Source organism: Lolium perenne, chromosome 1 (genome assembly GCF_019359855.2).
Source record: "Lolium perenne isolate Kyuss_39 chromosome 1, Kyuss_2.0, whole genome shotgun sequence".
Classification (NCBI taxonomy): Eukaryota; Viridiplantae; Streptophyta; class Magnoliopsida; order Poales; family Poaceae; genus Lolium; species Lolium perenne.
In genome coordinates, this window is record NC_067244.2 from 246,042,110 (window position 1) to 246,053,419 (window position 11,310).

General features: G+C 41.5%; 1 protein-coding gene across 1 annotated transcript; it reads right to left on the reverse strand.

Annotated features, from left to right (window-relative positions):
* Positions 1-1,180: 1,180 nt before the first annotated feature.
* Positions 1,181-8,782, reverse strand: LOC127327503 (dynamin-related protein 5A). Its single transcript, XM_051354274.2, has 16 exons — positions 8,495-8,782; positions 8,027-8,090; positions 7,825-7,929; positions 7,482-7,583; positions 6,995-7,045; positions 6,835-6,896; positions 6,484-6,574; positions 6,006-6,070; positions 5,405-5,599; positions 5,213-5,332; positions 4,730-4,800; positions 3,775-4,000; positions 3,513-3,563; positions 2,510-2,738; positions 2,079-2,218; positions 1,181-1,590 (listed from the first exon to the last, which is right to left on the reverse strand). Exons 1-16 carry the CDS (start codon positions 8,621-8,623, stop codon positions 1,462-1,464), a joined length of 1,830 nt encoding a protein of 609 aa, XP_051210234.1. The 5' UTR covers positions 8,624-8,782; the 3' UTR covers positions 1,181-1,461.
* Positions 8,783-11,310: the final 2,528 nt, after the last annotated feature.

Below are 11,310 nucleotides of genomic sequence, written 5' to 3' on the forward strand. Positions count from 1 at the left end.
GTGAAAAAATTAGGGTTATAGACATGAGAAATTCAGAATACAGTTGAAGATGACTGACGCCCCGCACTATGTAATGCAATGCAATGACAAGGGGTCAGGTCTGACCTTGAGCGCGAGAGATCCTCCAGCTCCAGGGTTGCAACAGAGGAAAGAAACGATGACACGAAGATCAGGTCTGAGGAAGGTAGGGTTTCCTTACCAAGAAGAGATCGCTCCAGCCAAATCCATCCGCTGGTTGGGAGGATGAGGAGGACGCCTGCGGCGAAAGCTTTGGAGGATTGGCCAAGGGTGGTGTTACGGCGGCTGAGCAAAACTGCAGACTGGGATTAGATTGGAGTTGTTTTACTTTACGAGAGGACAGCCCATTTCCAGGAGAGCCACGTTCATCCGTCCATTCTCCCAGTCCCAGCAAAGGGGGACACGAGCGGTGCCTGACGGACGTGAAGTGAAGGTCTCCTCTGCAACAGAGAAGGGTATGATCAAGGCAAGGCAAGGATAAATTGACAATGCTGAATCGAATTGACTAATTTAAGTTCCGCTTATTCCACATTAATGGGAGTACATTATGTTTCTGCTTCACGAATATGATATTTTTTGGACATTTCTAATAATAGCAAGCCTTATTCCTATTTTGGCATTTTGGATTTCAGGGCTTTTAGCCCCAGTTAGTGAAGGACCGGAGAAGCTTTCTAGTTATGAATCGGGTATAGAACCCATGGGGGAGCTTGGCTACAATTCCAAATACGCTATTACATGTTTGCGCTAATTTTTGTTGTTTTTGATGTCGAAACCGTCTTTCTCTACCCTTGGACAATGAGTTTCGACGTATTGGGTGTATCCGTTTTTATTGAAGCTTTTATTTTCGTGATTATCCTAGTTGTCAGTTTAGTTTATGCATGGCGAAGCTACGATGCGTAGGTCTAGTGGTACGAGGTAGAAACTCGAAACTGATGTTGGAGAATTTCTCTTGGTTCACTCGGGTCGTCAGAGTTCAGGCTGCAAAATTACTCTCTCCATTCATATCAGTACCAACTCAAAATTGTACCCTACTAGACATGCGTGCATCATCTCTGCAAGTACGTAGTTACAAAGGTTGACAAGATGATCAAGTCAAAATTTGACATTACGCTCAAGTCCTTGAGTCAAAATTCAGCATCAACGGCTGTGTAGACAGTCAAGAGGACCAAACATAAGACTGAACTTGCATTATAGAAAATATACTGGCAAAATGCAACTCGTTCGTGATACAGAGAATGTACAGCAGAAAAGGTGTCCCCTAGGATCCTCAAGCACAAGGAACAAAATCACAACCCACGTGACACACCTTCAAGCTGCTGTGATCTAACAACAACCTAGAACGGAAGAAAGAATCAGCTATATATGCCCCCAAGATAGGGGAGAGATGTCACCAAACAAGGAGCAAAGGTCGACACATTAGAGCAAGACAAGTCTTGACCAAAACTATTTGGACCATGCAACCGCGTCGATCTCTGATTGGGCACTCCGGTATAGCTCAAGTCTCTTTGCAAGGTTTGTCCTCCGTTCCATCACCGCAGGGTCCTCATCGAGGAGCTTCGAAAGTTGTCTTATCTGCATATAGATTAGTGTTAATTATTGATATTCCATTGGGCCCTTGTAGGAAAATATTATTAGTCTCGTGACTCTTGGACGCCTAATAGTATATTTGGCTGGCAAAATACTAGTGAAAGGTAAAAACAGAAACAAGGGAAACATGCATAAACATGAATAACCCCATGAATCTTAGACGCCTCATTGATTAGTTTATTGGAAACTAATAGTGGAAGATATACATAGACAGATACAAGGTAACATGCATGAACATGACAGAAACTGGATTCAAAATTGACATCAAATCTACATATTAGGAGTCTTCTTAAGTACACAATTCAATAAAACGGAATTTCTCTTTACCACCAGCTAATCTACAGACAATAGAAACAGAAATAACTCCTTTAAGAACAAATACTCAGGGGTAACAGAACCCTTGATCAAGTATATATAGGAACATCATCAATCCGGTGACTAAAATGGACTTTGGCGTGTTAAAGAAATATTACCTCTCTTGCTCCCAGTTCAGTAAAGAAGTGGTCGAGCAGTGAGCGCTTCGCCTCACGGACTTGGCAGTAGACAATGGATTTAGGGATGGAGTTCCTCAATGTTGAACATACCATGTTAACATATGCCAGAACAGTTGAACCTGAGGTAGAGTAGTAAAGACAAATAAAAAAATAAACTATCAAGCAATACAGAATGTGCTAAATAGAGAACATATCAGGTTAGATTATTGTGGAGGATTATGGAAAATTTAGCTGGTTCAATCTCTAAATTAATAAGAAAAACTTACACAAGATTAAGTACCTTTGGTAAATCTTTCTAAGGTTGTAACACTTGATAAACAAATATCTTAACCTTAAGAAAATATAATTGCTGTTTGTGCAGTTATGGTAGGGTACAATTTATAGTAACTAAAAGATAGATGATGCCTTACCAATTCTTCTTAGATAAGAATCATTATATCTATCAAAAATAGAGTGGCTTGGGTTTCCACCCTTCTCAACATCCTGAGGAAGCTTCCTGAAGAAATCTACAGTTAAGTAACTCGTTTCCATATCAACTAGCTTTAATGTATTCTTCTTGCTTTCGTCCCTCATTCTTTCCAACGACTCAAAAGCTGCATTGCCAACTTCCACACGAAGAGTGGGAAACTGCTTGAGCTCCTGTAGAAAGGTAGTTGAACATTTTCGTGAGCATTTAACAGCATTGCTAATTACTACCTCCGTTCAAAAAAAATTAGTTGTCGCAGCTTTTGTCAGATTTGGTCTAGATACGCATGTATCTAGACAGATTTACATGTGTAGGTTCGCTCATTTTGGAAAAAAAGTTGCGACAACTAATTTGGAACGGAGGGAGTATTATTTAATTAGACTACCTTTTGAAACCCACTTCTCTCTCTACCTACAATCTTGCATGCTCAAAGGTTGGGAAAAAATCTGAAATTCATATCAACAAAAGAAAGACCTATCTGATGCAAGCCATGTCCCACATCCCCACAAGCCATGTCCTACATATCGCCCCATATATAAGATAAAGAGCTAATCTTATTCTTATTTATTAATATATACTACCTCCGTTCCAAGGAATAAGGCGCCCTCGTTTTAGGTGTTTTTTGTTTGACCAAAAATTACTTCAAATAGATAAACATTGTTTGTATGAAATTAGTATCATTGAAAAGTTCTTTTCAATACGAATCTAGCGATACAAATTACATATAATATAATCAAGATTTTATTGCTCAATTTTTATGGTCAAAGTTCGTCTTGGAATACGCATGCGCCTTATTCCTTGAAACGGAGGTAGTATTTCATCCTAAAACAACCAGGTAATTACTCAACACCACCAGAGAGCAGTCAGCTCTAGTTTATAGAAGATACTATAAATGCATCACACAAATAGCGTAAGAGAACTTATTAGGAAGGAGTAGGATGACATACGTGTGTTTCAGCCATAGCCTTGTGTACTAGTTCCTTGAGGATTCCATGGACCTGCCAATGTGGCAAAAAAAACTCAGTCTGAAAAAATTAAGTGCTGCCAAGTACTCCCTACATCCGCGTGTAGCCATGTACATACATGCGAATCTAGACAAATCCAGGTCACTCATTTCTGGACGGAGGAAGTAACAAGCTAAATGTTGAGTGGACACGGTGATAAAAAGAGAGTTGCTTTATTGAGCAGATTAATTTAGAGTCAGCATACCGTGTCAACAGCTGCCTCAGCTGGACCTCTGATACTAACAAGACAAGATTCTATGAGGCGTCGATATCCTTGCTCTGGAGCTATCAAGTGAGGCTGGTACCCATCAGCTTCTGTTATAAGCTTCCTCACATTTTCCATTGACAGTTGCTTATCAAACTGCAACCGCTTAATTGCCACGGGAAATTGATTGTCGAAGACATGGTAAATTTTCTCACCACCAGGACGCCTGGGTAAAATAACATTGGATTAGTGGCCATGATTAGAAAAGCAAATAGTATAGTGGTCTCACAGAATAACAAGCACATGAGCAAAGTTGCAGATAACAGAAAGGACTGAGAATGTGCATGATATTTTGACATGGGACACAGTAACAGCAAGCTAGCCAGTTGCTCATTTAGCAAAGCAGTTCAAGGGTCGTGCCAAAAAGATATTGGTTATTTCAACATCAGTAAGAAGAATGAAAGGTAAAAACAGCATACAATTGGTTGGTAACATAATCATGCTAGACCAGCTACACATAGTAGTTAGTATAGTATCTGTCATGTATTCTCCATGCTTAATTGCATGGTTCCTTTCATATGGGAAAAAAAGGCCGTGGCAGTTGTACATCTAAGCCTGATCAACCCAGGTCATACAATAAGTTCATTGAAGAGAAACCGAGCAGTATGTTTTTTCTGTATAAAAATACAAGAACAAGGAATCTCTACTACCCAAGATACTAAAATAGCATTCCTATTGTTCCAAAAATAAGAACTTGACTTCAATACCATATACACGTAAATACCACAACACCAAATTATTCAACAGGATTAGAATCTTTACTAGTATTAGAATGCCTAAGCAGATCAGAGAAGATAAAACAATTAACCATTCAAAACTACAGAAAGGCATGCAACCTATAGCAAGCATGACATTAAAAAAACTGAGAAAAATAAATTTTCCATTTGACACATACACTCCATCCAGATGCTCTTTGTAGATGCCATCAAACATGCGGCATATTTCCATAATCGTGTACAACTTTCCCTGCATGTCACAAAATATGTTGTTATCATCATGTATGCAAGTTTATTGAGAGGCAAATGCATGAGAATGCTTCATGCTAGGAAAAAGGAAATGAGCACTAAAATCCACACATTACAACGAAAAGAACACCAGTTCATATAGGCATAACTTGTAAAACTAAGATAAACAGGATTTTTAAAAGGCATGACAAAAAAATATGGCTTAGTAGACTGGTAGGTGAAAATCAAGAGATGAGATTCATTACATCGCTCCAAGCAGCATAAACTGTAAAACACAGTCCCATATGCAACAAACCAAACAAAGAACTTCTAGAAGGATGAACAATAACCATGCACAAGAATTTATCGGAAGTATGTTTACTTCTAGCCAATTACTGGGCTCTGATTATAGAATGAGCAAACTCCACACTTACTCCAGCATCATTAGCAATGGGCTTTCCAAGACGATTAAGTTCTGTTTCCAGCTCAGCGATAGTCTTTGTTATAAGAGACTGGAGACCTGGGATTCTTGATTTAATAACAGATTCCAAATGCTGCACAAAAAAAGAAAGTCAAAGAGCGAAACAGCATAACACATACTATATATTAAAGAGGAAAGGCCATACCTTTGAGAGACTCTTTGCCAAGTGTTCTGATCCCATCCTGTGAGCAAGATGTTTGTATTCTGGTGTGTTAGCAAAATAGTCACGCTCTCTGCGCCTAGCAGCAATCATGTCCACACTCTTGTTGATATCTTGCTGAGATCGATTGACAACACCAATCCATGGAAATTGGAGACGGTAAGATCTTCCTTCCAGTATCTGCACATAAACTCGGTAAGAAGATCTGGTTCGCAAAAATCTAAGATGGTCAACAAACATACTAGGAAACCAATGATATACACTGTATGTTATCTGTTTACAGTTGGAAGAATGCTGGGGTTGGTAGAAATGAGTTTGTACAAACATCAAGTTAGGGTTGAGGCATACATAATAAGTTTCAAAATACATGGGATTAATAGCATTAGCTCATATATTAGTCATACAGAAAAAAAAAGGTTGCCATACAGTTCTTAAGAGGGATAGTCAACAAAGATAGATAGTAGTAACAAGCTTGGTTGGTCAGTAGAATATCAAACACCTACTCGACAGCACAGTAAGGAAGATAGCTTAACTATAAAAAAGCTGCAAGTGTTTAGCACTTGGTTGTTAAATGATCTGAACTTACATCAACAGCGTCAGTACCCTTGTCCATTAGATCAATTTTTGTGAGCACACCGAAGGTTCTTTCACCTGAATCAACAAAAAGTAAAGTACAAGCTCATAAAAGACTGAAATTACCAAGAGCAAAGGTAGGTGAAATTAAAAGCAATTACTATCTGTGAGTTTGCCTTTTCATCATTAACACAAAATAGCATTTACAAGAAATTCCAGCATGACAAAAAAAATAATGATTGTCAATATAATATGATGGATATCCACAAAGATAGACTACGAGGTTTAGGTGCTAACAGTAGCTATCTTTATGTCTCCTTTTGGTCTAATAAATAAGGTCAAGATAACATCATTATGAAGCTTACTAACATTCTTAAAATAAAGAATCTGGGATTATTAAGCTTTACAAGACATTAGCGATAGCAAACATAATGACATTAGCCACATTACCGAACACGCCATTTATTGAAACGAAAGCAACAAATGCATACCTTTTGGGTCAACTTCTCGTGAAATCTTGATTGCATCAGAAGTTGCAAGATCCTGATTGGCCGGAGAAACAGCAAGAATGATACAGTTGGGCTGAAAAAACACCAAAACAGTTTCTGTTAGCATTAAGTTATGCAGCATTATACAGTTCATGATATGACAATTCTAGCTCAAAACTGCTACTATATGACTGATAACAGAGCATGTTAAACCAATATGCATAATAAAAGTACTTGTAAATGTGTACATATAACCAAATAAAGCACCCTCTTATACAGTGAAAACAAACAGGGTTAGCAATGATGATGAATAAATATTAATGTGCAACATTTAAGCATGCTACAGCAAAATACCTTTTCGATGAATGCTCGAACCATGTTTTCAATTTCCTGAACAATATTGTCCGACTGACCGTCTGAGAAGCATAATACCAATAGCAAATTGATTAATGAACAATTAAACAGGAACAATAATAGAACGATAGCTCATGAATCATAAGTTATAGTCACTTACCAATAGCAATTTTAGTAAGCCCAGGAAGATCAATAAGAGTCAGATTCACAACTGCAATGATTGAAAGTGTTACGAAGCGACAAAAAAAAGTGAGCAAACAATATAAGAAAATTCAAAAACAAGGGACAGAAACAGTATGGCTATCCTATCAATTGAAGAGATACATGACTGTTTGATATTGATAAAGTGAACAACTGCAATGATTAAAAGTGTTACGACACAACAAAAATAAAGTGAACAAACAGAACAAGAAAATTCAGAAGGGACAGATACAGTATGGCTATCCTATCAATGAAAGAGATGAGCTCGTAATCAAAAGGTAGGCTCAAAGTAAATCACAACACTATCAGCAAGCAACATTTTTTTTTGAAATTCAGGAATGGAGATACATGACTGTTTTTGATATTGATGAAGCAGTGAAATAGCACCATTAAACACTGCGCAACAGTACAGGCATTTTACCAGCATTGGGATCTGCATATCTTACCATTTGGAGAAAATATGCTTAAATGGATGGGGACAGATGATATTCCCTTGGAACGACCGGTTTCTCTGTCAGTTTCATCAGCTATCTCCTTCCTCACTTCGGCTGCAACGATACAAATGTCGTCATGTGTGCTGGGTAGCATCGAGATAAGCTAAACCAAAATGAACAGAAAATAGCAGCAGACAGAGAATTTGGTCAACAATTGCAAGGCTCGCATACTCAATTGCATTCCACACATGCCAACGTATAGTTCAATACTACGATGATGGCTCCTTGGCCATGCATTTAATCCTAATATCAGCATCATAAAGCTTGAAAATAAGAAGAAAATTAGAGGAATTACCGAAATCTGTGTATCGTTTCCTGGGTTGGTGCAAGAACTCCGCATACTCCCTAGTTCCATCAATCCTATGTAGCTGCAGAACCAGGGGCCGACGGGTGACGATGCCTGCAGAACAGATTCAAACAAAGAGATAAATGCGTCGAATTAAGAAACGTACTCATAGCACCCCAAACCTTACAGGCTCTTGCTCGAATAACCGTACCTGAACCCCTGGGTAGGAAATCCTTCCCGACAACGCTCTCCAGCACTGAAGATTTGCCCGAACTCTGTCAAATGATCAGAGGAGTTCAGACGTCAAAATACAGAACCACTCGGGTGCTCAAATAAACGTGAACTGCTGGTTAACAGCCCGAGTCCACGCAAAATTGCTTGGTTCCCATAACGCGAACCTCGCGCGCCTACACCGCTAGTTGATCCCAAGTGGTAGTATCTAGCTTGCGGCTACTCAATTGCTGGTCATGTGGTCAAGCTAGCTAGGCACAATGAAACTAAGAGATTCGAAAAAAGTAGCAGCGGCCGAATTCTAGCTACGGCAATCGCAGATCCAAGCACAGCTAAACCGCATCTCCGCAACTAGAACCGCGCGGCTCTACCAGCAGCTCGCGAGATCCAACACCGCGACCAGCACCAGATCCGGCGGAGGGAGGTTAAAGGGAATGGGGGCACGCACCTGGCCTCCGACGACGGCGATGGAGGGCAGCGAGTCCCAGAGGGTGGGGAGGGCGCTCTCGTCGCCGTGGTCGCCGAGGGCGGTGCAGGCCCGCTGCAGCTTGTTGACGAGCGAGATCAGGTTCTCCATGGCCGCCGGCGCGAGATCTGGCCGGATCGGCCGGAGGCGGTGGGCGAGATCGAGGTGGGAGGAGACGACGCCGACTGCGGAGCCGCGTCTAGTCGGTCGGGCTGGAGCTGTATGGTATGGTCGTGGTCTGGCGGACGTGTGCGCGTGGAGAGTTGGTTTGGATTTGGATTTTGGAGAGGGCCTGCTTCGTGGAGAAGAAACGGAGCGTCCCCTGGCCCTGCTCGCGAAATACCGAATAGACCCCTCGTGTCCTCACCGGTTGCTCGGTTCCAATATTAACTTGTGGATTTACTTGCTAAATCTGAACTGGACTTTCAAAGCATGGTTCGATTTCTATGGCATATTTACGATTTTCGCTAATTTAACTTTTCTTTAAACGAGATAGGAGGGTTCTTTCATTCAGCTCATAAGCATTGTACACTAGTGATTACGAAATCTATTAATTGCATAAGTTCTTACTGTTATGAGTTGAGTTCCTGCACGAACTAGTAGGCTTCGATCTAGAAGATTGCTTTGCCTGATGAGCCAAAGGCATGAGCTACTCCATTAATCTCCCTGCTGATGTGGTACACATCTAAGTTAAGAGGTCTCGCTAAATTGAATAGTTTGTCTTCTTCTCTCTCATGGAACGGCTTGACCATTTGCTCCTCTTGGTGTCATAGTTGTGGCCAAGTTGCTGCAATCAGTAAAGAAGACGTGGTTCTGAACTTGCGTTCCTGCAAAGGATGCAGCCACAAGAAAATCTTGAGCTTCCGCTTATTGCATATGAGATTCCAGAGGATTTCGCTTCGCAAAAAAATTATAGTTAGTGTTTTGGACTTTCGTCGTGTAATAGACTCCAATTCCTGCTATGGCTGAAGTTGAATTCACCCTCTTCTTCCAAGCACTATCTACATAAAGTTTTGCCCATGTGAATACAAAAATCGGTTGGAACAATTGATCCTTGGTGGCGTTGGAGATTTAGTGGCTCATAACTAGGTGAATTTTTACTGTTACTCAATATTGGATAGCCCCTTTCCTTAATGGAAAGACTTTTGCGGTAGTTGGCTAGTCATCAATACGTGCAACAACAATTACTTGCAAGTTGTGATGCGCCATAAATTTGGTCTTTAACAATTTCTACATCATGATTCGAATGGAGTGATGATATGATAGTTGGCTAGTGCATCAATTCTGTAGTGCAACACCAATGTAGGATAACGTTGCATAGAAAACAAAAATTTTCCTACCGCGAACACGCAATCCAAGCCAAGATGCAATCTAGAAGACGGTAGCAACGAGGGGGTATCGAGTCTCACCCTTGAAGAGATTCTAAAGCCTACAAGATGAGGCTCTTGTTGCTGCGGTAGACGTTCACTTGCCGCTTGCAAAAGCGCGTAGAAGATCTTGATCACGATCGGTTCCGGCGCCACGAACGGGCAGCACCTCCGTACTCGGTCACACGTTCGGTTGTTGATGAAGACGACGTCCACCTCCCGTTCCAGCGGGCAGCGGAAGTAGTAGCTCCTCTTGAATCCGACAGCACGACGGCGTGGTGTCGGTGGCGGTGGAGAACTCCGGCGGAGCTTCGCTAAAGCACGCGGGAGCTATGGAGGAGAGGGGGCGGCTAGGGTTTGGGAGGGGGTGGCCGGCCACTCAAGGGGGGCGGCCAGGTTGTGGCTTTGGTGTGTCCGGCCCCCTCCCCTATGCCCCTCATTATATAGGTGGATCCCCAAGAGTTGGTCTCCAAGTCTTCGAATAAGACCCGAACCAAAAACCTTCCATAGGGAGGGGAAACCTAGCCAAGCTAGGACTCCCACCAAGGTGGGAGTTCCACCTCCCATATGGGGGGGTGGCCGGCCCCCTAAGGGGGAGTCCACTTGGGACTCCTCCCCCACTAGGGTTGGCCGGCCATGGAGGTGGAGTCCCATGTGGACTCCACCTTCCTTGGTGGTTTCTTCGGACTTTTCTAGAACCTTCTAGAACCTTCCATAGAACCTTCCATGACATTTTATTCACATAAAATGACATCCTATATATGAATCTTATTCTAGGACCATTCCGGAACTCCTCGTGATGTCCGGGATCTTATCCGGACTCCGAATAAATATTCCAACTCCATTCCATATTCAAGTACTACCATTTCAACATCCAACTTTAAGTGTGTCACCCTACGGTTCGTGAACTATGCGGACATGGTTGAGTACTCACTCCGACCAATAACCAATAGCGGGATCTGGAGATCCATAATGGCTCCCACATATTCAACGATGACTTTAGTGATCGAATGAACCATTCACATACGATACCAATTCCTTTTGTCACGCGATATTTTACTTGTCCGAGGTTTGATCTTCGGTATCACTCCATACCTTGTTCAACCTCGTCTCCTGACAAGTACTCTTTACTCGTACCGTGGTATGTGGTCTCTTATGAACTCATTCATATGCTTGCAAGACATTAGACGACATTTCACCGAGAGGGCCCAGAGTATATCTATCCGTCATCGGGATGGACAAATCCCATTGTTGATCCATATGCCTCAACTCATACTTTCCGGATACTTAATCCCACCTTTATAGCCACCCATTTACGCAGTGGTGTTTGGTGTAATCAAAGTACCTTTCCGGTATAAGTGATTTACATGATCTCATGGTCATAAGGACTAGGTAACTATGTATTGAAAGCTTATAGCAAATAACTTAATG

Excerpts from the sequence above, each read along its gene's own strand:
- LOC127327503 (XM_051354274.2), bottom strand. The coding sequence starts at position 8,623 with ATGGAGAACCTGATCTCGCTCGTCAACAAGCTGCAGCGGGCCTGCACC. Across the intron at positions 7,584-7,824 it reads GAAACGATACACAGATTTCG|CCGAAGTGAGGAAGGAGATA; the intron begins GTAATTCCTCTA and ends GTATCGTTGCAG. Across the intron at positions 3,564-3,774 it reads CTGAGGCAGCTGTTGACACG|GTCCATGGAATCCTCAAGGA; the intron begins GTATGCTGACTC and ends CCACATTGGCAG.